This window comes from Dermacentor variabilis, chromosome 4, assembly GCF_050947875.1.
Source record: "Dermacentor variabilis isolate Ectoservices chromosome 4, ASM5094787v1, whole genome shotgun sequence".
In the NCBI taxonomy this organism is placed as follows: Eukaryota; Metazoa; Arthropoda; class Arachnida; order Ixodida; family Ixodidae; genus Dermacentor; species Dermacentor variabilis.
In genome coordinates, this window is record NC_134571.1 from 113,767,396 (window position 1) to 113,794,936 (window position 27,541).

General features: G+C 46.4%; 1 protein-coding gene across 1 annotated transcript in view; it reads left to right on the forward strand.

Annotated features, from left to right (window-relative positions):
• Positions 1-27,260, forward strand: part of LOC142579635 (ubiquitin-like modifier-activating enzyme 1) — a 46,497-nt gene extending 19,237 nt beyond the window's left edge. The window contains exons 14-26 of the mRNA XM_075690032.1: positions 306-471; positions 1,545-1,741; positions 3,437-3,501; positions 5,213-5,264; positions 7,303-7,449; positions 7,527-7,601; positions 9,677-9,875; positions 13,146-13,414; positions 16,832-16,936; positions 18,488-18,571; positions 21,965-22,059; positions 23,605-23,768; positions 25,998-27,260. Coding sequence (XP_075546147.1) covers positions 306-471; positions 1,545-1,741; positions 3,437-3,501; positions 5,213-5,264; positions 7,303-7,449; positions 7,527-7,601; positions 9,677-9,875; positions 13,146-13,414; positions 16,832-16,936; positions 18,488-18,571; positions 21,965-22,059; positions 23,605-23,743 — 1,593 coding nt within the window. The 3' untranslated portion in view covers positions 23,744-23,768; positions 25,998-27,260. The remainder of the gene's footprint in view (positions 1-305; positions 472-1,544; positions 1,742-3,436; positions 3,502-5,212; positions 5,265-7,302; positions 7,450-7,526; positions 7,602-9,676; positions 9,876-13,145; positions 13,415-16,831; positions 16,937-18,487; positions 18,572-21,964; positions 22,060-23,604; positions 23,769-25,997) is intronic.
• The last annotated feature ends 281 nt before the right edge of the window (positions 27,261-27,541 follow it).

Here is a 27,541-nt window from a genome sequence, read left to right on the forward strand (position 1 = left end):
TGTTGATGAACTATCGTGGTTAACTTACTGGATTTAAGACCGTTAACATGGACATACTCAAGCTGGACTCCATAAAACGAGCGTGTGTATGTGTGCGGGGGGAGGGGGGAGGGGGTTCGAGGGGGACGGTACTTGTGTGATTTCAAGGATGATAAGGTGACTTGGTTTTCCAACACCGCATTCCATCTAGTAACGGCTTATACTCGACATGACGCCGCTGTCGATTCTGAGCCCTACGTTGTGCAACAGATGGTCTCTAGTTTGTTTCTGACATTTTCTCTCTTCTTTCGACCTTACACGCGAAGGCCATGAAGTCCATCATGGCTGCGCAAAGCCTGGTCGAAATGAACCCCGAAATCAACATCCACGTCCGGGTGGATAGAGTGGGTCCGAACACGGAGCACATATACAACGACGATTTCTTCGAATCTTTGGACGGCGTGGTCACTGCGGTGGACAACGTCGACACGCGTAAGTGTCCGCCTCCTAGTCGTTCAGACGCAGCATGTCGAGGAATTTTGCATATATATATATATATATATATATATATTAGAAGAACTCCCGAAGTTCAGCAACTTTCAAGTAGCAATGCCTATAAGTGTGTTTTGGTCAGTATTGCTAAAACACTGCTATAGGGCAGGAGGAAACTTACGAATAAGTGCCATAAAAAGGCATGTTATTAGACAAACACACTACACTCTTCACGTTGCTGAGAGCTGTTGCAATTCGCGCCGCCTTTTAATGTAACACTTTAAAATATGCTGCCCATTGAGTTACGCTGGTGCATTGCGGTGAAGTTCAACAGATGACCGCAGGGGCAATGTCCGAAAATTCCTTAGTATGTGTGAGTTGCAACTACTAAAACACTAGCTTACAATGGAGGCAGGGTGAGCATAGAAGTCAAGCGTACTTTTTCATTGAAATGTAGTCAAGAGAAAGCGAAACTTATAGCAGGCGATAAGACAACTTGCCGCAGGCGAACCCACAACTTTCGCATTTGCGCGTGTGCTGTTCTGCCAATTCAGCTACCATGGCGCTCGTTCTCCCTTACACTTCTTTTAGTATTTGTGTACGTGTACTAGATCTGGCCTTTGGAATGTTACCCAGCGCCACTAGCGGCCAGGTCAGCGGATGTGGTACATTTTTTGAGCCACAGATGTCACCTAGTACGTTAACATTAGGACAGAGTGGAAATTACCTATATTCCGTAAGGTTACAAAGCGACTCTAAGGCTCTAGTCTCATCGAGCACAAATAAATTGCAGTGGAACTTTAAAAACCTTGCGACGGAGTTGGCCCAAATCGGGAGCCTGCTGCACTTCTCGGTAGGTATCGATGCAACGTTAAGCAGCACCATGTTGTTAATAAGTTGGTTGTGGGAGCTTGTCTGAGAAACATAGTGAAAGAACGGGACAGTGCAAAAAGAGAAACGACAAAGCGCTGCTTGTGTTCTTGCTTTGTCCCGTTATTTCGCGCTGTTTTGACTCCGATGAGCATCAGGTATCCCGCGCCAATGCTCTCGTCTGGGGACCGTGTAACGTGCAGGTCGCTACGTGGACGGGCGCTGCGTGCTCTACGGGAAGCCGCTGCTCGAGTCCGGCACCAGGGGTACCAGAGGAAGTGTGCAGGTGGTGGTGCCGCACATGACCGAGTCCTACTCGTCCTCCCCGGACCCGCCCGAGAAGCCGACGCCCATTTACACTATCAGGCACTTTCCCAACAACATCGAGCACATCCTGCAGGTCTGTCTCATTGTTTGCATTTGTCTCGTATCCATTCCTCTACGCATGCCGTTATTTCGCTGCTACATGCGCCGTAGATTTTATTGCGATAGCAATTATATGGATACTCCAGCGCATTTCTGCCGTCGTCGTGAGCTTCAGTATAAAGTCCAAGGGCGATAAAATCGTCGCCACGCACCATATGCTTATGTGCGAGTGAAAGCGTATGAGGGTGATCCGGCGATCATGGCTCAATGTCGGGCACGCAACGGAGGAAAGCGGGGAGGAAGCGCGCCGTCTTCCGTCGCGCGCAAGGTTCTGGCGGGAGAGTAGGGAGGCGGAGGCGTTCTATTCCGGGCGCCCTGGACAGCAGCGCGCGCCCACCCGGGCTGCTGTATCTTGAAAGCCATTTGTGGCAAGGACAGAGCCCGCCTTGCGCTGTGTTTTCGCGACTTAGTTCGCGTTGGACGCGAGAGGCAGCACGAAGGTCAATTCGCTTGCTGCTGCTGCCTCGCTTCCTCACAGCAGCGTTTGGCAGCGAGTTTTCGCGGTCATCGAGTGAGATGTGTTCACGATAGCTTGTGCGCGCGTGGCACCATGGTTGTTAATTTAGTTCGTATGCCTATGTTTACAAGCTTATACTGTCTATAAAGCTACTATTCTTACTTAGTATACATGTCCGCTAATTTTCTATCGAAATTGATGCTTCGCGTTTCGGGTGAAACCGACATTTTTTTTTCTTTTTGCAGGATTGTTTAATGATAGATATTATTACATGTCGCTTCCATGAAGAGGAAAATTAAAATATACCGAGTGTTCGCAACTTTTAGATAGTACATAATTTTTAAAAAATATTTGCAGTGACCGACTGAATAGTTATAGCCCATGAGCTGGATAACTCGAAGAGGCGAGTATTACATGCACGAGAATCGAAAAGCATAATCGAATAAAGAACAGTATTTCGCTAATTAGGTTTCTAAGTAAATACTTTACGGCAAACATTGCAATTTACGAATTGTAGCCGGTGGGTTTGCATGCCCTGTTCACTTGTAACGATTTCTCAGAATGACAGTAGTTTCGAGTTTTCTTGTGTTTCAATGCGTAAAACGGTGGTTATTAACAAAAAGTAAGTGGAACAAGTGAAATTGTTGCCACAAGTTTCTCAGCGGATATATGGAAACCGACATCATTCTTGGTTTGACAATAAGAGAAAGAAAATGGAGCTGGGCAGGTCATGTAATGAGTAGGTTAGATAACCGGTGGACCATTAGGGTTACGGAATGGGTGTCAAGAGTAGGGAAGCGCAGTCGAGGACGGCAGAATACTAGATGGGGCGATAAAATTAGGAAATTCTCGGGCGGTAGTTCCAATCGGTTGGCGCAGGACAGCGGTAATTGTAGATCGCAGGGAGAGGCCCTCGTCCTGCTGTGGACATAAAATAGGCTGATGATGATTATGACCATGCTCAAAATTCGTTGCATTTTTTTGGCCGCGACGTATTTGTGTTTCTGACGAGAATATACACCAGCAGCAAAGCAAAATACACTTGGTTACTGCAGTATTAGCTGTGTTTGTCTCTTTGAGCTCTGCGCCACCAGGTAGCTGCACCGTGTCGGCCATTCGCGTTTGCACCTCCACTCGTCCGGCAAAACGCCCAGTGTGCTTGCGTTCACCGGAATACCAGACACGCTAATACTCTGTATTATTTTTTTACAGTGGGCACGCGAAGAATTCGAAGGCTTGTTCAAGCAGAGTGCCGCGAATGCTGTCCAGTATTTAACGTGAGTACGACGCCGTGGTGCCTGCGATCCGAGCCCGTCTCTTACCCTCGCGAAACAGAACTCAGAGGAAAGTAAATACAGCTGCATGTATTCCTGCACTAACACAGAACGCATGCACGGACACCTTGCTCCTGGTAGGAGCGTCTTCTCGCCTGTGATGGACTAACAACTCGGAGACTGTTTAAGGGTTTTGGAAAAAAAGCAGGCATTCATTACGGCGATGAGGCACCGAGCCAGAAATGCAGTGATTATTCCTTGTCTCGTCTACGTATTGTGCTCTGCTTTCGCTGTGACCAAGAAACAAAAGCTCGAGCGAGCTGTTACACCTGTTCAAATATTATAGGGATAAATATCAAATAGCGATCTTTTCCCCTTTCATCAGAGTGTTCAAGAGTTTCATTACGGTACCTTCTCCCGTTTGTTTTTTTAGCAAGGTGCTGGCTTTCATAATTGGTGCTGGCTTTTTTTTAGCAAATGCTGGCTTTCATACTTTAACTGTGACATAAGCCGTTGTTTACGCTAGTAAACCTTCCGAAATGCTTGCTTACAATGATACTGGCAGCGTATTCGTGGAACCTTGTTTTCAATATAGAGCGTTTCTCACTCTTTATAAACAGGCCTCGGGAATACTCCATTCTCGGCTATTTAGATAACTCCCTGGACTAAGCCGGAGAGAAAGGCAGTAGGAGCCGCCAGTAGTACGCTGATACACAATTGCTTACCTACCAGCAACTTTGCTCTGCATCTGATCGTAATTTTGCGCAATTCCATTCAAAGTAAACATACAGGCTGCTTTGTGTCATGGGCGAAATACCGCGGCGAGCTGCCTTCGAAAACAGTCCTTTTTTATTGCGATAGTAACTATATGGACCCTCCAGGCGAATTTTAGTCATCGTCGTCGCCTTCGCCGAGAGGTTCCGCATAATGACCAGGTGCGATAAGATCCTATCACGCTCCGCGAACTGCATGGTGTGTGTGCGAGGGAAAGCATACGAAGGTGAGCCAAGAAGGATGGTGGATTGTTTCTGATTTGTTCCTAATGTTGGAGGGCTCGTGATAAAGCGCACGCAGGGCAGGGGAGAGGAGCAAGTGAGTGGGCGTCTGCTCCGCTAGCATGGCCGCAGGGGCGCACGGCTGTCCACGCATGCAGCTGAGCGCACCCACCACCTGCGCCCTATCTTGGAGGTAATCTCCGGAGGGTGCAAAGTTGGGGCGTGCCGAGATGGCTGGTGACTGCATGTGCACTGTCTTCGCACGCGCCTGTAGTGCCTGGAGGCTGCCTAATCTCCAGTTTCGGAGACGCGTTGAAGCAAGAAGCAGCAAAAAGGTTCCCTCTACTCTGTTTGCGATCAGTTCATCGCGCCAGCATTGTGACAATGAGTGTTCGCACTCATCGAGTGAGATCTGTTCATGTTTTCCTGTGCGGGCGCGTGACACCATGCTTGTTGATTTATGCCGTAAGCGAATGTTTACTGCAATTTATAAGGCCGATAAAAACTACGAACATTACTTCGCGTAGTTGTCCGACGCTTTGCTGTTGCTATTGCTATATTGACACTTTTTGGTCGTTTGATCCTCGTATTTTAGTGATATAATCAGTGAATTTTGGTGCAGTTCTTTTCGAGCTCTCGAAATTTTGTGTCTTCATGCTAGCTGTTCCTGGAAATACAAGCATGTGGGCGCTGACACCTTCGTTCGCTAATCGCTGCAGAGATCCTGATTTTCTGCCGAAGACACTGGAAACTCTACAATTTACTCAAAAGGTAAATTTTGGTGATTAAGTGTTCTGCCTTACTCTACGTTTCTCAGCGGGTTCTTTTCAAGCGCATGTAGCGAAACAATCATGCCACAGCGGATGATGAAAATAGCTTTATTGACGCAGCAGCAATGGGGACTATCAATGGGTACGTGCCTGCATATCCCAAGGGTCTGCATCACCATCTGTAAGGCACGAATTGTCGCAATTTTCAGTTAGTGAGCAACACGCCAAAACCAAAAAAAAAAGAAAGAAGAAAGAGAGAAAACTTGAATGTCTGCTTGTTCAGGACAGCTAGCGCAGATTTGTTTTCTGTGACGCTCCTGGTCTTGTATCGTATATTTCACAAATAAGAAAAAAAAGATAGAAAGAATATTATGTATAGACGGCGACACACGGTACGTATGTGATTGCCGCAGCATGCTTCAGAAATGTTCTAACGGAACCCATAGCAATAATATGAGCCGTCCTTTCATAGGTTCTTTTGTTTACAATAGTAATGCAAATAATAGTTTATGTGATTGCGTGTTATCGGTAAACCATCAATTTTTGTGCATGTGTGTGCTTCCGAACAGACTTCAGCCGCACTCAAGGAATAACGCGTCTAAAGCACATGGTATATATAGACACGTGTATACGCACACCAGAGCTCACAGCTATAACACGACCCACCACACGGCAATACGAGGCAGCGCTGTCCAGCTCCGATTCGACGGAACAGCTCGAAGTGATCAAACGAGCCAAAAGAGCAGCTAAGGCCGCTGGGCTCTTGGACTCAGGGGACCACCCACTGCATAGCGCAGGAGCTACCCACGCTCGATTCGCTCGCGTGCTGTTCTGTGAAAAGGTTTTTCGTTCTCTCTCTCTCTCTCTCTCTCTCTCTCTCTCTCTCTCTCTCTCTCTCTCTTTCTCTGAAGTTCGTTTATACGTCGCGTAGTCCAATAAGTAGAAACTTTATGCTCGTATAATGCAAGTGTCGCTGACCCTTGTACCCTGGTGTTGTCGTGTAGCGCTTTATTTATTATTGTTCTGCCATCCTTTCATGTATTCTTTGCGGCTGAGCATTAGTCCAGTGGCGTCGAAGATGTTCATGTGAAGTTTAGACATAATTTTCTCGGTGTTTAGTATTGAACGAGTTTGAACTCGGTGACAATTTGTCGAAGTCTCCGTTCAATCGGAATGTACACGCAACTGGGTCCCTATAGCATGCGTTCACCTCAAGAAGTCGTGTAGGGAAATTATATATTAATGTCGGTGATGGATGCTGTAGCATGACTAGGCTCAGCTAGTGTGCAATAATGTGCGGTTAATTTAGGCAAATTACAGCAAACGCGGCTGGTACTTAGTTCTTCCGAATGGATTTGAGTGTTTATGCGATGTGTTTCACGCTGCATGGACGGTATCCGAGCACTTTCGCGATTAAGAAAACGATCTATGCTATTGGCATATTTTTAAAAATTAAGGAGGAGTCGTTGAACATCCTGCATGATCACTACCCGCACTCTGTAACTAGTAGCAGATGAGGGGCATATTATGGTGAAATACTGCGGCCTGTCATCTGTAAATAACCCATTTGGCAGTTTTCTTGGTCATTACAGTTTTTGTAGTTTAATTGGATAATTTAAAATGCTGAACCAGCTCATCTGTAAGATGCACTACCCGTCTTGGTTTCCTGCTTTCTTTATATTTGCTCTCCGCAACAGAAAAATTTAAATGAAGATCTTGCTACATGCCCGTTGTTCTTACCGTCAGATTTGTGTGCGCATCAGACAGACGTGCGCAATGTGTTGTGGCTGCACTTCGCCTAAGCCGTCGCTTGAAATTGCTCCCACGAGTCACATGGCTCTCTTTGAAGCTGATTCGCTTTCAGAAGGTACTAACTTCGAAAGCAGGGAATGTTTTGATATTCGCAGTTGCCATGAAAGCTTCCGATTAAAATGTATCTTCACGCTTAGAAACCAAGCATTGTGCGCCGTAAACACGCAATGCCCTCCCAGTAGATGTACACGTGAAGCTCCGCCGCCACCGCGGCGCTCCAATTACAGGTGGCCCTGCTGAAGGAAATCAAGAAGATTCTGGTGGACGAGCAGGCGATTTATTTCGAAGACTGCGTCGCTTTCGCCAGGCTACGCTTCCAGGAGCAGTACAGCGACCAGATACGACAGCTTCTCCGCGTCTATCCCGAGAATCACGTGAGACTTCGATTTTAGCGTTAATGGTGGCGAAACCGTTCAGACGAGAGCATGGCACTATACTTGCCTACTCGCAGGTCACAGCTTCGGGCGCCCCATTCTGGTCTCGCCACAGGCACTGTCCTCGCCCCATCGAATTCGACTCCAGAGAGGTGAGCACGGAAAGCAATGTGTGGAGGTGTCTTGCTGGTGGCCCTCGGTCCTTCGCCTAGGCTGACGAAGTAACACGAAATCACCGGCACCACCGAACGTTGATCATGACAATGAAGTCAGGTTAAACGCTAGTGAGCCTCACGTTGATCATTCATTCATCTAATGGCCGCAGTAGGCGTTATACATGGAGGAAAGAAACAAAATAGGAGAGGCCTTGACGTTACGTTTTTGAAGCCGGAAATGTAGCCATGCTGGTGGGCCATTTACCTTTGCCCCTCCAATCAGCTCGCCGGAGCAGGTAGCCGCGAGCTTTCAACTTGCATTGCTGCGAGCCGCCGGGAGTGTATGCTGCCGAGGCGCGTCAGAACAAAGCCTACGAAACTTCTGTAACTGTTTCAGTAAAGCAGACGCGCTCCTGTGTTTTTTTTTTCCGTGGTGCGTTGAAGAAGACGATGAAGACCCGCGCCGTAATTATTTGACTGTGTCTGTTGCTGGCTGACACAAATATTCATAGATCCTAAACACAACTTTCAAGCTTACACACCATGCTCCAACGTCAGCTTGTCTCGCGAACAGAATGTGCGGTGAGAAAGACACGGGCCGAAAAATCGGGCCCAAATTACAAATTGCTTTGTCCATATCCAAACAGCGAATTCGTAGGCTGCCTAAGACGAAACATGCTTACTCGATGGCCTGGTAGCTGTTGTGCGTGAGTGACCTGCTCCGTGTGTTTGCTTAGGAACTCGATCGGCTGCGCAACAACTGCGGTCCTGCAAACCAGAATTATTAAAACACGTCTCTATTTGCATCAGTCTTTTTTATGGGTGTACGAATAATCATTTTTGAGGCCTAATCGAATACGAATCGAACATTGCCAGACGCGAATAGAATCGAATAATATGTCGAATACATTTCTAATAGTTATCGAATAATTAATAGCCGTTATCACAAGTATTATAAAACGATGTTCACATACCAGTACTCTTAAAGTTGGCAGGCTTTCTGTCATTACATAATATGTGATGAAACGATGTTTACCAAAAGCACTAATGGAGCATGAGGAGCAAACAAACAGTTTCTACACTCTGATACAGTGACGACATTCATATCAGCGTCCATATAGTGTTGTTGTATACAAGAAGCCGTCCTGTTGAACTCGTTGGATTTCCTATTTTCCCTTCTCGAGAACCCCGTCATTCTTGCTATCCGCGTGTGCATGCGTGGGTGTCTTACGGTTTAGCTATACAGTAATAGTAGAATACTAACCTATAACGGCTGAATTTGGAGCTTCAATAGGAAACGGTGATTCTGCGGAGCCCCTGAAACAAAGTTTCGGCCATAGGACACAATTGGCATGGCCGAGTTCAGAAGTGTAAGCCTCTGTACCTAGGTCTCTCCGAATTCTCGCACACGACGCAACTCGCGAGTCGTAACAATCTGCTAGGAGCGTGTGTCGACTGAAGAAGTAAATATATGAAAGGGTCGCTCATCTATTAATCACCCATATATGATATTGAATGTTTATACCGTTTCGTGCCGAACCAGTGACCGTTAATATTTTTTTTTTCGATTCAAGTTTGGTTCGTGTTCTGGTTTCTGATATAGGTTTTGATATGGTTGTCGATTCGGGTTCGGTTTGAAAGCCTGATCCGGATTTCTACAGTCTGAATGTAAAGGTGTACCAAAAAGAGTACTCGGAAGTGACCACTCAAATGTACCATTAGTCAAGTAAGCTTCAACTTCATTTTTTTTTCGTCGCATGCCGTGTGTTCATATATGTGTTCATAGCTGCGTTTAAGTAGCGTAAATCATGCTTCGTTCAAATTTTGTCTAGTGCCGCCGATATTGGAGATCCGCTTGCAGCCTTGAGCTATGATACCTCTTGTATTCTCCACCATCTGATTGATTGATTGATTGATTGAATGATTGATTGATTGATTGATTGATTGATTGATTGATTAATTGATTGATTGATTGATTGATTGATTGATTGATTGATTGATTGATTGATTGATTGATTGATTGATTGATTCGTGTCGCATGCCTGAGCCCATGCTTTTCCATCCCGTCGTAGACGCTGCACATGGACTACATCGTGGCTGCGGCGAACCTTCGGGCAACAATGTTCGGCATTCCGCACTGTACCGACCGCGAAGAGATCGCTGATATGCTGGAAGAAGTCGACGTACCGGCACGTGATACTCAACAAGAAGACGTGCAAGTTGCCGCAAACGAAGCGAACCCACCGCAGCCCGACGTCCCACAAACCGATGGTATACATTTACCTCAAACGCATCTACAGCTGGCGCGCATAAATTAGGGTTTCATAAATTACAAGCGGCATAAGAGCAATTTAAAGCAGATGACGTCCGAAGATAATTCAGCTGCACGCGAATGTAGCTCGAGAATGTAGGGCGAATAGCAGCGGTGGTTTCGGTCGCGGTGTATATCTCTTACGGTACTGCTGCAGCACACCAAAATAGTGCAAATAGTGCAGAACATCTATTTCACCTCGACTCTCTCAACTACCACTTCCACCTAAATGTGCTTACAGTGCAAGACAGACTAAACATATGTGTAGGCAAGAAACGAGACGCAAGCGGCCGTCGTTCAACTCGTGAACCATCGACCACGCTTGTGGCTATCGCGCCACCGAGTTCTATCTTTGTTGAGAGGGCACACATTCACCCAGTAAACTGTTTGTAGTGTATTCCGTCTCGGCCTGCCTGCGCGCCGTTACAGCCACGTGACAATGCCGTGATAATGTATATGACAGTTATTGTTAATCTGTCGTGAACCGACCTACCACTAATAATGCGAGAGAGCTTCGCTTTAAATATTTCGCTTTATGCTAGTGCGGTGGCCACGGTGATCACATGTTGCGTTTGCAACTGCATTTGCTCACTAAGTGACACACAGATTGAACTTACTCACAACAATGTCAATTATGCTTTTAATACGAGGCGTTCCTTGGTGAAGCCCAGGCACATTGCGTTAGGTCGGTTCCCGTCTCGTATCGAGGCCTGTTCACCAACAACAAAATTTCAGGTGTCTGAGGTTAGGATCGAAGTTTGTTATCCCAACGCATCATCCGTATAAGCTCTAACTATTAAACCACAATCGAATTTTTCTTTCATATTGCCTGTCATGCAGGCGGTACCAAAGCACCGGACGCACGAGCTTTAATTCTCTATACTGACAACAGATCTCACAGCCTAGTGAGCGGGATAATTACGTCTTGTAGGAAACGTTGCGCGTTCACGACGCCCTATAGCCAGCGTTTATCTCTGTGCAAGCGTTTCGTTCAAACTGTGCATGCCACGTCATGGCCAATCTGGAACTCGCGTCTGGCGTCTAGGCAGTTACGTGCTCCAGAACGGCCGTGGTTGTATACGTTGGAACTCTCACGTGGATCGGGCAATGCTTCGCTTATCGCATTTGAGCTACCATAGAGTTCAAGCAAGGCACTAAACAGTCTCGCGTCCGTTGCTGTTCAGAAAGTCGTCTCGTTTCCGTCGCAACCATTTGTAACTCAAGCGGCTGGCGTCAACAGACCTTAGGAAGCTGAAACACCTGCGAAGCCATCTGGCCAGCGCCCGGTGCCCATACAATAAATCCGCACACAATACAGGAATGCAATCCTAAAACCGTCAGCACTACTGGGCTGACAAAGTCTAAATAAGATTTAGGCTCGCGGAGCAGTACTCCCGCTCTAAGTATCCAGTCATCTCCGGATGTAGGCACTTTTGTTGTTCACTTCCAAGAAGCGTGACTCTCCTCAGGACTGGCAACATCTTCTGTGTGACTGCCGCCGCTATTTGAGAGGAGAGCGTCGTTGAAGGTGGCACTACACTTACAGCACGACTCGAGCTGGGAGCTGCGACTCACTCTCGGCCCGTGCAAAAAAAAAAACAAGGAAAAGGAAAAAAAACCACCACCTGCGCGTTACGCTCCACGCCACGAAAGCGCTGCTGGTGTTTCTTGAGGTCCACGGGCCTTAACGAAGCTTTGACAATATTTTTGTTGTGTACGCCTGTGTCAATGACTGTACGTGCTGTGTGTGTGTTTAGTTAGTCACCTTGTAGATCGTGATTATTATCAAACACCTGAAGTAACGTGCCAGGCAATCAGCGATACTAAGATCTCCAGTACATAGCTAAAGTTCATATATCTCTCTTGTTAGGGAGACCACTGAGCAGCACTGAGGGAGGCTTTGGTCTTCGAACTTGGGCCCTATAACGTAAAACTATTCCAATATGTTTCTATTCCAATCTCCTGACGTCAAATTTGCGTAACCACCGACGCAAGCACCGGGCGGTCACCCATAGGGCTGTCTGTACAGACCAATCAAACACTATCCTCGTTCATAGGAGGTCACTTTTGTTTGCTTGAAAAACGAATAACATTGCCTCCACTGAGCGGCTTGTCGTATCTAATTGGCTGACAAGAGCCGAGGAGAACGCTCAAGTGGAGAGGGATCCGCTGGGGCAGAGCCAGTGCACTGAAAATCGATAACCGGATAGAGAGGGTGGTGCCGGTGTCTGCGATTGGTCGGCTTTCCCTTACTTAGCTTGTGGTGGCTGGTCGAAAATCGCGGCGGCATGCAACGGAAGCTTAAGAATGACGCTAAAACTGACCCTCAGCAAAGAAGAGTTGGCAGAACGAGGTGGTAAACGTGCAGAAAGTGCTCGAAAACGTTACACGGCCACACAAGAAGCTTTATTATACGCAAATACATCCATGCTCTCCGGCAGGTGCGAGTAGCCAGCGTCTCAGCGATCGGCGGTAGCGATCTTTTATTCCTTTCGGAATGGGGCAGCCTGCGGCTATTCCGAAGAAAATTCGGTTTTGTTCGGCATATTAATGCATCTTTAACGCGTTCACGTCACTCTGACGCGGTGAGTTTGTGCGGTTTTGTGACGTCGCGTGACAGGTAGGTGAAGTGAGTGGAGCCCGAAAACTTTTTACCAATTGTCGAGGGCTAATGGTGAAAAGGGGTCGAATCAGAAATAACTGTTTTCTTTTTCTGTCAAATCATGCATAATCAGTGTGTACGCATCATATCAGATGGGGAGCTATCGCGGTTTTCGTGACGTCGCGTGACAGACAGGTGAAGTGGGGGTGGTCGAAAAAAGTTTTTGACCAATCGTGGGGGGCTGATAGCAGAATTGCAATAGAAAAGTTTGGAATAGTTTTACGTTATAGCGCCCCTTGACTCAAATTGGCCGCTCATTTATAGTGCACGCAACTATAAAAACACATATAATTGTCGAAATGAAGACGCATCTTCACCAGCACCTTTATTGTTTTTTTTTTCTTTTGGCCGATTCCCGCTGTACTAAAGAGTGCTTGTGTGAGCTTGTGCGCGAGGCTGGCTTGACCAACAGGTTATGAACGTGCAGTTTCTTCTATATTTTTTATGTTTATTTATTTTATGATCCCTACCATTCACCCTCACCCCTGCTTAGAGGTGAGGGTGAGGCCATTGTGCCATCATTTTCGATAAAATTTATTCCCGCTCCGTTTTTTGCGCGTTTTCTCAGACGAGGAACTGCTGGCAAAACTGCTGGAGCAGCTGCCCGATCCGGATGATCTTGATTACGTGTCGCTCAAGACGCTGGAGTTCGAAACAGATGACGACACCAACTTCCACGTGGACTTCATCGTGGCGGCCTCGAACCTACGCGCCGCCAACTACGGTATTGAGCCGGCCGACAGGCTCAAGAGCAAGCTCATCGCGGGCAAGATCATCCCGGCAGTCGCCACCACCGCGTCCCTCGTCGCGGGCCTCGCATCCCTCGAGCTCTACAAGGTGGCGCCACTTTACTTACACTAGCGAACGAAAAGATGGGGCATTTTAGTCTTTCGTCCTTAAATTGTTTTACCACACTTAAGCATTTGTAAATTATTTCTAGTAAAAATTAGCAAACTATGTTATAAAGTACCGGCCAATATTTATGTGAACACAAAGTCGCAGGTTGTTCTTTTTTTAGATGCACATTAATTAAAGTTAAGCGGTTCGTCAGTATGTTGGAAATAAAGTGTCTTCTGTCAAAAGTAAGGCGCGCAATATGAGTGTGCCTCTATACACTGCAAAAATGAAGTCGATACTCCGTTGGAAACCCACAGCGAATCAATCACAGCTCGGTCAAGACGATGTGTTGAGTCCGGCAAGTTATAAATGGTCGTCTACTCAATGTTCGTCCACTCAATGCAGCAGCTGCTTAGACTTCTCTTCGGCGCTGCTGGCCTTCATGGCATCAGCTGATGCCCCAACACTTCCCACAGATGTTCCATGGGATTCAGGTCGGGTCTCTGGCTCGGCCACTCCATGACACTCACGCTTGTCCTTTTAGGCGAATTCTTGACCAGATTCGAGGAGTGTTTCGACCCGTCGTCCTGTTGGAAGGCATATCCACGACAAAGTTTCTGCGTGAATGTGGAAACACCACGCTCTCAACGGTTTTCTCGTTCACCTCTTTTGTCATGGAACCTTGAGTTCTGTGCAGCGGACCGATGGCACGAGCGGAAATGCAGCACCGTGCCATGACGTTTCCTCTTTCCTGCGTTGCAGCAGGAATAATCTGTTATTGGTGCATATTGAACGCCATCGGACCAGAACAACAAGAACTTGCATTCGTCCAACCAGATCACCCGTTCTCCTTCCCACGTATACAGTTGAATTCCTATTTTGCCCACCTTACTCTCGCGTCCCGGTTCTTTTTACTGATGTGCGGGTCCTTCTTTTTTGCTAGCTTCCTGGCATTTAACCCAGCGAATCGTAGGTGAAATTTAACAGTCCTGTTAGCCGCAGCAAATGTCGATCTTGGTCGTCTAGGTAAAGATCGCGTGAAAACTCCGCCCCCCCCCCCTTACCATGACCCTGATCCTCTTCAAAAGCACTGAAATCGTCAACTGCGCCATGTAGAACTGCCGCAGAAGCTCGTGATGTGTGTTGCCGGACTGCGAGCCGCGTTCATTTCGCATTTGAACTGACTTTGCTAAATTTCTTCTTTCACTCTGCCCGTTCTGAACAAAATACGCAGAAATACCTATATCTGCAAAATATTGCAGTATAAAATAAGAAATACTTAGTAATCACCGAGTCACCTACTAGTCGGACTAGTAATAGTCAAGAAAAAAAACAGCTAATAATGCGATACAAAGCTTCCTTCATAGGAAGAAAAGGGAAATCTAACCGAAAGATGAGCGCTACGCCCTCACATGTCTCTGGTGGCAGAAAAGTGCAATATTTAGGTAAGTTAGATCTAAAACAGGCAATTTTGTAACATGTTATGCGCTAAATTTCTTTTTTAATTTCAGCGCGAAAAATTAAAATATCACATCTTTCTTTTCTCTCTCTCTCTCTCTCTCTCTCTCTCTCTCTCTCTCTCTCTCTCTCTCTCTCTCTCTCTCTCTCTTTGTGTCTTTGTTCCTTTGACGGAGTGTTTGATCGCACCTTCTTTGTTCCATTGAAATGCTGCAATTCAAAACTTTAAACGCTGAAATGAGTGAGGTTCTGAGCAATTTTCTGGGGGGGGGGGGGGGGGCGTTTTTCGGGTAGTGTAGCACTAAGTGAGGACATTACATGTCCATCAGTACAATAGTTTTGTAATTTTCGCGACATCTAGCTGTTCCGTGTGGCGAATTCAAATTACATACTTAAAAAAAACTGAGCGTAACACCACTGTTAAAAGCGCTGAATAGTTGCTTTAAGGCTTTGACTGAGGAACGAATAAAAAACATGTAGAAAAGCCGGGAATCAGCACTTCCACACATCTGTTTAACGAATGTATGCATATATGTTGAACAAAGCGATTGTGTCTGTCCAGTTGCTTTGTTTCTGTCCTCTATACTACAAGGCTCACTAACGATGTCGTACTCCTACGCTCCGCTTATATTAAAACATAAACTATTTCTGAGAGGCCCCACTAATGTTCACCTACACGTTGTAACAAGGTAACGCGCAAGCACAAATGCACAAAAAAAGTTTTACGAGTGTTTTAGCTAACAATGAGAAACGGCAATAACAGTGTATACACCCTTGGTCAGTTTTGCGGCGGCATGCTCAGTACTGTCAGTGTCGGCATTTCTCGCGGGAATGGGGAAGTCCTCCTCCTTGGATCCGCCAGTGCGTTGCCGAGTCACTTGCGATATCAATCGCAAGTATCTATTACGCGCTTTAGTAAAGCGTCTGGGCTTGCTGCGGCACAGTGTTATGGCGCCATCTATAGCACAATTGAACAAATTACTGCTGTTTTCTCCGAGACATCTGGGGGGGGGGGAGGTATTCTATAAGAGTCCACCTCGCGGACTGTCCATTTCGGACGCTGCTGAATGGATGCAGCTGTACGAGCGAAGAGGAGACGAGCGGCGCCAGCCAATCGGGAACAGCCGAAATGGACAGTCCACTAGGTGGACTCTTACAGAATACCTCTCCTGCGCACACTTTTGCGTCCGTTTCCGCTGCGCAAATAAATGTACGGCTCACAGGAGCCTACATTCAAGATGACACGGAATTATTGCAAACACCAATGTGTATCTTGATATTGCAGTTAAAATTTTGAGTGATTGCAGATCTCAGAAGCACATGTTATACACAAGAGGCTTCAAACAATAGTCTTCGCGAAGCAGTGCAAAGGCTAAGTAAACTTGTTTCGGCAAGTACGAATAAGTGCCTATTGAAGACGCTGATCTCTTACTCTCATCACACCTACCGTGGAAATATATGGTTGCAAAAAAGTTTAGACGTCGTCATGCCGCCCATGAAGCCAACCCCACCATTCAAGGTCGGTGCGATCCTGCTGACATGACGACCGTGATAGTGCACGTTCCTTATTTACATCAGTAGGACTTGTTTGGACTGTCCGTTGTTAATGTCCACCCATGCACTCGTCACTCGTGGGCTTCGAGGTCATTTCATAAGAGTAAAGGAAACTGAGGTGTCAGAACAAATAAAAATACTTGTCCACATGACGCGCTGCTTTTCACCTCGTAGTTCATTCAAGTACAATCCTATAGGGTCCTGCTGGAAATGTGCTAGGCGAATTTTAACGTTGCTGTTGCTATGGCGGGGGGCTCGATCATGGTGTTCTTTCATGTACGTTTTTTACTTGATTTGTTGTCTACACCATTAGCTTTTCATGTGAATTACACGACTGTTGTGTGTCTGTGTTCATGGAGATGAATGCGGTGGCTCTTTTCAAATTACATTTTTGTATATTTGCAGCTGGCTCAAAGGCATGACGATCTTAAGCTGTTCAAGAACGGGTTTGTGAACTTAGCATTGCCTTTCTTCTGCTTTGCGGAACCCATTGCTCCCAGAAAGAAAAAGGTAGGCCTTTTTTCCTTCTTCTTTAAGGGTCGGAAAACTCCAGTCTCATAAGTGGGCTAGCTCTCTTTTATTCCAATGTGTTTTCTATTTTGCCGGTTTGTACCTTGTCATTTTAGTTAGTCTGTCAGTTACACCAACACTAGTAACAATGTCACGCTAACCCTAACGAGAAAGAGGTTCACATGAAGATGGGTGCTTGAGAAAGAGAAAGGGAGAGTTTAATGAAAACCGAATGTGTCAGGCCTGCTATAAGCAGAGCTTGCTACTTCAGATGAGGTGTTCGAGATGACATGAAACGGAAAAGAATACAAGAGGCTGAGAAGACAAAAGAAAGAACAACGAATAAACGATTCAAGCCCAGATGGCTCACAAAAAGATGGATGCTTCAGGAAATGAGCGGCAGCCAAACGAGAAACGTCGCTGGAGTCAATAACGTTTCGACAAGGGTACTTGTATTCGTCAGCAACTGCTTCGACCACTTATTCGACCGCTGTTGATTAGTGTTCATTAACATTGGCATGGTCGCACTTGCAGGCGTCGCTGCCACCGCGGCTATCGCGTGATAGACTAGCGTTCAGCTGGAAACACTGCAGCTGTGATCAGGGATGCTGAGAGAGGGGAGTATAGTGTTTCCCGCCGTTTGCCCAGCTGAATGAGTCGGCGGCTCCTCGTTGGCCTCGTTAATCGGTGGCGAGTGGCATGCCACAAAAATATAGCTATGAGACCCGACTGCGAGACTATGGGCGATGGGAAATGTTGCCGCTGGCCTGTTTTTGTGGCGCGCTTTCCGCCCCTTGCGGCATGACGTGCGCGTTTTTTTTCCTGCTAGTGTGCAAGTACCTTCTCTGTAAAAGAAGTAACGTTCTTATTCCCAAGTTTTCTGACATCCCTGGTTGCACAACGATGGACGGCAACCCTTCTCACCCGAGCTGGGGACTTGACATTTACGCTCAGATTGTGTTGGTACTGCTTCATGTGGTCAGTAACACGGAATAAAAAGTAACCTGTCACGCTTAGAAGTTACGCAGAAAAAGTACACGAACAGCCGCCGCTAACGCATTACTGGTGACTCACTGTCCGAGATTTACTCCTTACCTAATACTCCGTGTTTAAGGTAATACAGTGAAACGGTTAATGTCGATCTAGAGCATTCTAGCGCCAGTAAACCGCAGTACATGGTGGGACTCGCGCGACGGGCCACCACTGCACTTTTTACAGGCGAGGTGGAGTGCTCAGCAGTTGAAAGGCGATAATCGTACCGCGTGGTGACTGGCCCTTTTTTTTGCACCACCGGTCAGCGCTGGATGATAGCTGAGTGGCCCGAATGCAGTCACAATCCATCATCACAAAGGCACCCGCTTTCATGTGATAGAAAAGAAAATGAATAAGATCGGTGTTCCCAGCGCCCCCCGGTGGCGCAAAAGAGTTCTGGCAGCTGCGCATAGTCACGAACGTTCTTATACTGCAAGAGGGCCTTGACTGCGACACGCGTAACTTAGGCCTCATTCTGGTGTATCTTCATCACACGCGGTGTGTTCCCCTTCTCATCAGTTTAACGACCAGGAGTTCACACTTTGGGACTGCCTCGAAGTTGAAGGGAAGATCACGCTCTCGCAGTTTCTCGAACATATCGAGGTAGGTGGTGTGCTTTTGATGTCACCGGATACGTCTGCCCAATATTCCTTTGTATATACGTCTACGCTATAGAATGTGTGTTGCGTTGTGCTATGACCATCGGACTGCGGCGTATAATTTTTTTTTATCGTTCGAGCACAAATTATTAGTAATCAACACGGGATCGGCATCCTATTCGTGAAACCAGTGCAGAGAACCCATGGAGGGAGAGGAATAGTCCCTGTCAAAAGCACGGGATAGCTTACGGTGCTTTCTTCTAGCACGAGAGCGCATACAGAAGCATTTAAACTGACTGAGGACCGAACAAAGCCTGAGAGGCGGAGAGACTATAATCACTAGAACATTTTTCACCGTACCGCATTCGTTTTCCCCACGCCGCAGTTCCGGACGGACCGCCCGTTCGCTGGCGCCTTATCACGTGGGGCCTCCGCCTCGAAAATAAATGCTTTCGTATTAGAAGTATTTCGATTCGGTCTATGCTTCTTGCTCAACAGAATACACGAACAGAGCTTCAGCTGTGAACTTGTCGTTTATCACATCTGTAGGATCGACTGGGAGAGATATACCGCACGGTGGAGTGGTATGTCATCTATAGCATCTGCTTTGTTTAAAAAAAATGATATTAAATTCTGCAGTTTTACATGCCAAAACCACAATCTAATTGCGAGGCACGCCGTAGTGGGGAAAATTCGGATTAATTTTGACTCCCTAGGGTTCCCTAACGTGCACCTAAAGCGCGCGACACGAGCGTCTTTTTCTTCGTTCGGCCCCCTTCGTATTCCCGTAACGATTGCAGCCGCCGGGCTGGCGATCGAACCCACGACCACGGGCTCATCAGTGCAACACCGCAGCCTCTGGTGGGTTTCTGCTTTGTCAAAGAATATCTAAATGCATATTCAGCTATTATCTGGATCATCGCGGATGTGTTTTATCGTTGAAAAAAAAAACGGTCGATTGCAGCAATGCGTCAGCTCTACGCATACCTCTATTGCTGCCTAACCTTGTGTGAAGGAAGAGTTTTTTTTTTTGTTGCCTCACTTAGCGCAAATATTAGAATTAATTCTTTACGTCCGGAGCTCACGCGAGCACGATTACAGAGCGTGTTGCAACATGCCACCGTTCGAGCTTAAAGATGGCCGAGTCGGTACTGGTTCCTATACCGTCGGTATCGCGAAACACGCGTGCGAGAGGTGACAGCGCTGCGTCGTCCGTGCATTCTCTTCTCGCCCGGGTTTGTCCCGCGCAACCCAGAGTATACGTATTCGGGCATTTCGGCAGTAAACGAATGTACGAGGTTTACCTGATGCTATTCTGCAGAGCTGAGAGGAGATATTAAGATCTTAAGAACGGATTAAATTTCAGTGTGTGTGAAATCAGATGTCAGAAATTATATTACCTCGCCACGAGCTTGGCGGTTCGTGCCTCTCATATGCGAAACTACTCGTTCATTTAGGGTACTTTTTTATTACTATTAAAAAAAACGGCCACCGACTTTATCTCTTCGAGACTATAGTTTGTTATGGTGTGATAGTGGTTTGGCATTTTTTTTTATTCAGGCCGTGTGATTCGGGGGAATATTAAGATTTTTAGTGGCACGAGCACTGAGTGACACTCTTGTCTTTTTGCGCAGCACTTCCGATTCATTTCCCGAGGCGACAGGGGGAGGAAATTCAAAATAAATAAGAAAAATATAGAAAAAGATTGTGCAGCACAAAATTCATGGGTTTCATTATAGATATAATATAAGAACATAAGTTTAGTTGCAAGTTGAGTTACTGAAGTGTCTGGAATAATTATAATTAATTAGAAATCAGTGATTACCGCACACCAAAGCTCAGAATCGTAGACTTCAGAGACCCTCCACGTGAGCACGACTTTGGCGAAATTCCTGAAAACCAAGAAGTAGAAAGCGGAAGCAATTACGTGAAACCCCAGAATTTAATATGCTATTTTAAAAGGGATGTTTCGTCAACATTGCTTTCGCTTCAGCAGACTTGCCGGTAATGCAGCTGTTTCGGTTCACATCATCTCGTCAATTTGCGTGTTAGGATGACGAAAACGTAATCGAATTGTCAGTAAGCCTTCTGATTTATTTATTTATTTATTTATTTATTTATTTATTTATTTATTTATTTATTTATTTATTTATTTATTCATTTATTAAACGTTGGAAACGTTCTATACAATCCTACTATGTCGCCGGTTTCCCTAGAACTTTAAACTGTTAAATGAATGAAGTAAAACATTTCAGCTATACCAGTCCTTTTTTTTTATCTGCACCATATTTTTTTTTTAAATTGACTATGGTAGATGTCACATTTTTAACCAGTGAGCTAAATTAATCGATACGGCGACAATTAGTTCTACGAGAAATCAAGATGCTTAGTTGAATAGATATATCCAGGGAAAACACGGGGAAGGCGGGAGATGGAAATTCAAGACGTTGAGCAAAACGAGAACAAGGTGAACAGGCTGCTTTTACCTTGTTCTCGTTTTGCTCATCGTCTTGAATAGTTCAAGTAATTGCGTAATTAACTGTTTAGTGAAATACTTCAGGGCGCGTATTTAAATTTACCAGTTGTAGCTGGTGAGTTCGCAAGGGATATCCGCTTGGAACGAATAGTCGGGACTACACGAGTTCTGAGATAACTAAATGCACTGGCGTTCCAGTTACTTTAGTGCTGCAATGCATAATATAGCGTTTTCTTTAAAAAAATAGGTAGAACAATAGTCAATTTTTACCGCAAGTTTGACGGCGTATATCGCGAAACCGGTACCATCCTGAGAATTCGTTTCGAGTCGATAACTGCTGCAGGCTTTATTTAAAATTTTGGTGCAGCTAAAAAAAAGAAAGAACACCCTATATGCTGTTCGCTGCCAAACGGGAGGCTTTCAAATGGATTTTTTTTTAAATATATAAATGGAAAATCGATATTATATATCACATTCCTCATATTCTGACGTGTAGAATGTATATACGTTCTAGAGTGCACAAATAGTCACTTGCGGCAAAAAAAAAAAAGAGAGAGAGAGAGAGAACAGCTTTCGCGAATCTTCTGCAAGCTTTGTTTAAAACCATTCAATTATTATCGCTCTAACTGTTCACGTACACATTCTAGTCCAAACTGATACCAATGGTACATGCGCTGCGGCTTGGTGGTTTTATGACAGCCGGAGGCAACAACCTCCGCTGATTGCGGTATACTTCATATATAAATTTCCAGTGACAGTTGGAACAAATTGCAGTATACCTTTGAAGGGTTCCAGAGCCAAAGCCATCCTTAAAATAAGAAAGTCTGTTATCATATTTCTTTTCTTGTGTACGCTCTTGCGATAAATTTCGTCGTTCCGCACAGAGTGCCTAACGTTCGCCTACCACCTTAATTCACACAGAACGAGCACAACGTCAAAATCATCGCAGTATCTGAAGGGGAGCGAGTGCTGTACGCCACCTTCCAGCCGTCCTCCAAGAGTCGTCTCGAGCTATCGTGAGTACAGTGACCTTTACTCACCAAGTGATACACAGATGCGGGTTGAGAGCTGTTTCTTTTTCAATTGCGCAATGCGTGTGTAATAAAGAAGCCGCTACATGCGGCTCGACGCATTTTTGTTGAAATAAAGCGCGATTGGGCAAAGTTTAGACAGTTTATTTGGCTGACAAGATTGGTTTTTAATTTGAACAGCATTCGTGGCATTGTCGAACCCATTTTCTATCCAGCTGTCTTGCCATCCCGCCAGAAATGTGGGCCGATCCCGAACCTAAGTGCAGTCTGAATTGTACGTGGGCCGTTCACGTGGCCATGTGCCCCTGAGCATGCGCCACTAGGAATGTGCCTATGTTCAGTGAAATTAAATTATGAGGTTTTACGTGCCAAAACCACTTTCTGATTATGAGGCACGCCGTAGTAGAGGACTCCGAAAATTTCGACCATCTGGGGCTCTTTAACGTGCACTTAAATCTAAGCACACGGGTGCTTTCGCATTTCGCCCCCATCGAAATGCGGCCGCCGTGGCCGCGATTCGTTCCCGCGACCTCGTACTTAGCAGCCCAACACCATAGCCACTGAGCAACCACGGCGGGTCGCTCTTCAGTGAACCTCTTTGACGCCAACGTGGGTTACTGGTTGCGCACCACTGGGGTATTGCGCGGACTTCATGGCGGCGGCGCCAGAGGGCGCAGCATGTCCGGACGGAAGCGTGAGAGATGAATCCGACTGCTGTACATGCCTCAGACATGACGCTCTTCGGCTATTCGCCTACTTGGGTAGTCATATCGTATATGAGTACTGCCCAAATTTTTGTGGACACTGTAGTCTTTGTAGAAACCACAAAGATGTACACACACGCGCACACGCACGTACACACCACGCACGCATGCACGCACGCACGCGCGAATTCTGTGACGAGACCAGCTGCAAAGCACCTAACGTAGCAGCGGATTAGTCAAATCAAAGCCGTCTGAGACTTCAGAGACTGTTCAGAGACTTCATCCGAGATGCGTAAGGCAGACCGATATACCGCCAACGTACAAACATTTCCTTCTCTTGATCCCTCGCTTTATGCTTCAATCACTCACCCGCATGACTATTGTCCTCGAAGATCAAGTACCTCGAAAGCCAAAATTGGTATGGTAATACATATAAGATCGACATGCCATAAGTTTGATTTGATGCGAATGAAGATGGTTGCGCTTGTCCCGCCCTTTGCACCTTGTCTTCTTCTTTTCATCAAAGATAAAGTTAGCCATCAGGAAGAGAGAACAAGATTTATTTTTATTAAGTCGGGATACTTTCCTCGAGTGTGCTCCGGTTTCGTCCGACTTCCTCGCGTGTGTCTGGTTTGTGGCCGAAAAAAAGAAAAACTATCCGTGATCCGTAATAATGACCCGGCTAGCCCTCCATGCTGCAAGTATCCATGACGGCTGGCTTTGTAATAGTACGTTGAACTGACCTGCCTTGCCGAGTTACCAGTTATACTAGTTACCTTAAATGTGATCCGTACTGTTTTGAGCCCTTGCCGTTTTCTATCCGCAGCATGAGTGAAGTGGTTGAGGAGGTGTCCAAGCAAAAGATTGACCCGGACAAGCGCGCCCTGATTTTTGAGCTTACGTGCAAGAACATGAATGGTCAGGACGTAGAGCTTCCACGAGTGCGATACATGCTGCCCAGATGACCGCCCCCGCCGTCTGTACGGAAAGGTATGTTTCTATTTTAAGCAAGCGTGATATATTCCATCAATGTCTTGCATAAAATTGCAGAAAGGGTACATATACTATGAAAATGTAAGTGAGCAAGTAAAGCGAATAAATTACTACTGCTTTGAAAAAAGAACAATCAATGGATATTGAATATAATTGAATTCTGTGGTTTTACGTGCCAGAACCACGCTTTGATTATCTGAGGCACGCCCTAGTTGGGGGATTAAGTTTGACCACCATGCAGGGTATCCTTAACGTGCCCCGAATGCACGGGACACAGGCGTTTCTGCATTTCGCGATATCGTCCCCATCGAAATGCGACCGCCGCGACCTCGTTCGCAGCAGCGTAACACCATAGCCGCTAAGCTGTCACGGCGGGTCAATCGATGAGCACATATTTGCTTCTTTCTCTTTGTGCATTTCTTCTTTTTTCAAAGAAACAGCTTGTTTTCATCGCCGCTCTGACACTTCTTTCGCTGTTAAGGCCACTAAGACTTCGTTCACATAATAAAACGAAAGTGACAATGTGATTCGGAATATCATGTTTGAGGCGATGAGAAATAGCCTTAACTCAAAAGGCACGCGTCCAAAGCTTGCGCTCATTTTTGGCATCGTGCAAGGAGGTACATGAAATACATGCCAGCAGCAGCGTCGTCGCCGCCCAAAGGCAACATATACGTCCCTGAATTAGGTAACGGGGAGTTATAGCAGACCGGTTGTTTCCCGCACCGGGAAAGTAACCGGCACGGAAGATACGCCACTGAGCATGCGCAGACGAGGCGTGAGCGCTAGCGTACAGTCAACAGCAAAAGTTTGAGGGATGCGCGAGCGCGTGGCAAAGCGACCCTCCTCCCCTTCTAGCGGTGAAACCCTGGTGTCGAGACCGACGCCTGCACGCATGCGCGTCCCTCCGAGACTGCAAGCGTGCATGTTTCCGCGCTTCCTCCTTGCGCGCCGGCGATATCCGAATGTAGCCGCGAGGTAGCCCTCTTGCGATATGCGCTGTGGCGGCTTCGACGGGCGAAACTGTGTGAAACGTGCTTAGAAGCGTGAACTTGCGGGTGCCGCTGCGGCCGCTTTTTATCTAGTCACGAGCGCTGACGCATAAGTCTGGCGCGGTGGCGAACGCAACATGTCATTTTTTTTTTCTGGGCTGCACCTTCTCCTAGCCTATCTTCGTTGTTTCTTTCATTTTACGAACGGTGCGTTCTACCGCAGAAGAACGTGGCAGAAGACGCGCTCTATAGAAGGAGACCGGCAAGACGAAAATGGACAATTGATTTCCGTTGTATAAACGAAGTTCTGCCCGTCGAAGCCGCCACGGCGCATATCGCAGGAGGGCTACCTCGCGGCTACATTCGGATATCGCCGGCACGTAAAGAGGAGGCGTGGAAACATGCACGTTTGCAGTCTCGGAGGGACGCGCATGCGTGCAGGCGTCGGTCTCGACACGAGGGGTTCACCGCTAGAAGGGGGGTCGCTTTGCCACGCGCTCGCGCATCCCGCAAACTTTTGCTGTTGACTGTACATGCGCCCTGTATAGCGTATCGGAGGCCTCCCAGAAATATCGGAAGCATCAGGGCAATTCAGGCTAGAAGTTAACAGCGATAGCTTGCCTCCGTAACTATCGCTAAGGTGGCCGAGCTTGGTAAGCGCTACAGACACTTCGCCCGGAGCAAAGGTCCAGCGTTTTTCGTAAAAAGAAAACATCGGTCAGAACCTTAGAGTCTTGTTTTGCGTAATTTTGCTCGTGACCCATAGTTCCTAAAGGTGCCGCATTGCAAACACAGGTCTCGGGAAATGCAGCCTTCTCTTTCTGCCTATCTCAATCATACCCTCCGATAGCCTCAAGGTTGTAAGCCCTGTCTTGCGTCATAAGCAGCACCAGTAATTATCGGTGGATGGCCCAGACCATGCTCCCTATGCGTGAGCAAATAAACTACAAATAGGCTTCAGTGAAACAACTCGAATTATGAAAAGAAAACAATAAGCTCCCCTTGAAAACTCTGATGGAGAAGTGCGTTACTCACAGCACTTGGTTGCTTTCGTGTAAGGAATGAGCATCGAGGATCGAAAGTCGCTTCCAAAGTGAATGACGCTTTATAAGTTACCTCGCCGTTTTCTAAACTGAAGTGGGTCAGTTAGGGTAACATTTTGAAATGTCGCACACGTGTCTTGCTGCTGCTTTGTGTCAACTAAAGCTGTAAGCGTCCGCCCCTTGTTTTTCAGAATACCGCAGGCCGGGCTGCTTCCATCCCATCACTGCGCAGCGGGTGTCGCTGCCTGCGTAGTAGCCAGCGCCAGCGACAACGCCCCCTGTGATCTCACGCCTGCGCCCAGAAGTTTCCCTCTTGATTCGGAACTTCTCGTTTAAATTGATGCGACTTAAACCAGTGAAACCTTAAGGCTTATTGAATCACTATTCAACAAGTGATGCCAGCTATATTTATGCGTGTGTTCATGTTGTTCCACGAAGTTCATGGTGGGACGCTGTATTTTATGCGAGTTCGGGTACGTTGAGGGAGAATAAACTCAGCCATGTTGTACAGCGATAGCCATCAACCAGCAATAGTTACGTCATGGGTACATCCGGACAGACACGGTGCACGGTAGAATGAGAAACAAAAATAGTACATGAAACGCAGTACTAGTCAGTTTCCTCTGCTTAAAACCACACAGTTCGGGTCCAGAGTAAACTCGGAGGGTGTTGCATGTTCACTCCGGTCGCCGTGAGTGGTGCTGATAAAACAGTCAGGGGTAAAAATTACGAATCTGCGCACGATTATTGTATCCGCTGGCTGTCTGCTGCTCGCTTCGCAAGGCGTGCCCAAACCTTTAGTATGATTTCGGTATCAATTAGATACTCTGCTACCAGCTTTCAAAGCTTTCGATCCATCATAGTTGTGTGTCAGACCAGGGGAAAAGACCAATAAAAAAGAGTGGCCAGAGAAAAGCAAGAAAGTGCTGTAGAATATATTTTGTGTCCGCATTTCGGGAGCGAAATTGACAAACTAGAACCTTTTAACGATACCTCCGCTCGAGTGGCTGTCAAATCGTTCCAATTGTTTAATCTACAAGCATACAGCTGCGTATGATATTTTCTTTGTGTTTCATTCCATAATAAACTACCAGCAAACACCAGACTAGCTCAGTGTCTTTGATATCACAAAACATAGGCCTATCAGCTACCGATACGACGGCAACGATCTCGTATTGGTGTTTTGTGCCATCAGAAGCTGCCTTTTACCTTTCGAAGCTCTTAGGCCATGTCTTATCATTCGCGCCGCAGCTTGAATACTTCCTGTATTTGCCAAAGCCAGACGATCACGATCCAACAGCGGGTGGTTTTTGATAATGGTGCGCTTTCTCTTCCTTTCACACCCGAATCTCTTCGCTGCAGGTTGTTTGGTGCCCCGCTTACTGTTTGTGCTTAGTTCTTATTCTGCAAAACTCTGCTTGCTTCGGCTTCTGCCACTCATGACTGCAAGTGGACCCGGCGAAATAAAGACATTATTTTTTTATGTTCTGTGAAACATAATGGAGCCAAAGGGCACGTATTTTTCTTGTTATACAGTGACGATGATGGAATCAAGACACTAAGTTAAGAACCTAACTGTTTTTTGCACCAACTTATGTCCAGAAAAACAAGCAACAATCTAATTAGAACGATAGCGGCGAGCATAAGCAGTCGTGGGTCTTCGAATCTGCATTTCCAGATCGAGCAGGACATCTATACGTGACTCTATACATATATACATACTCTATACATACAG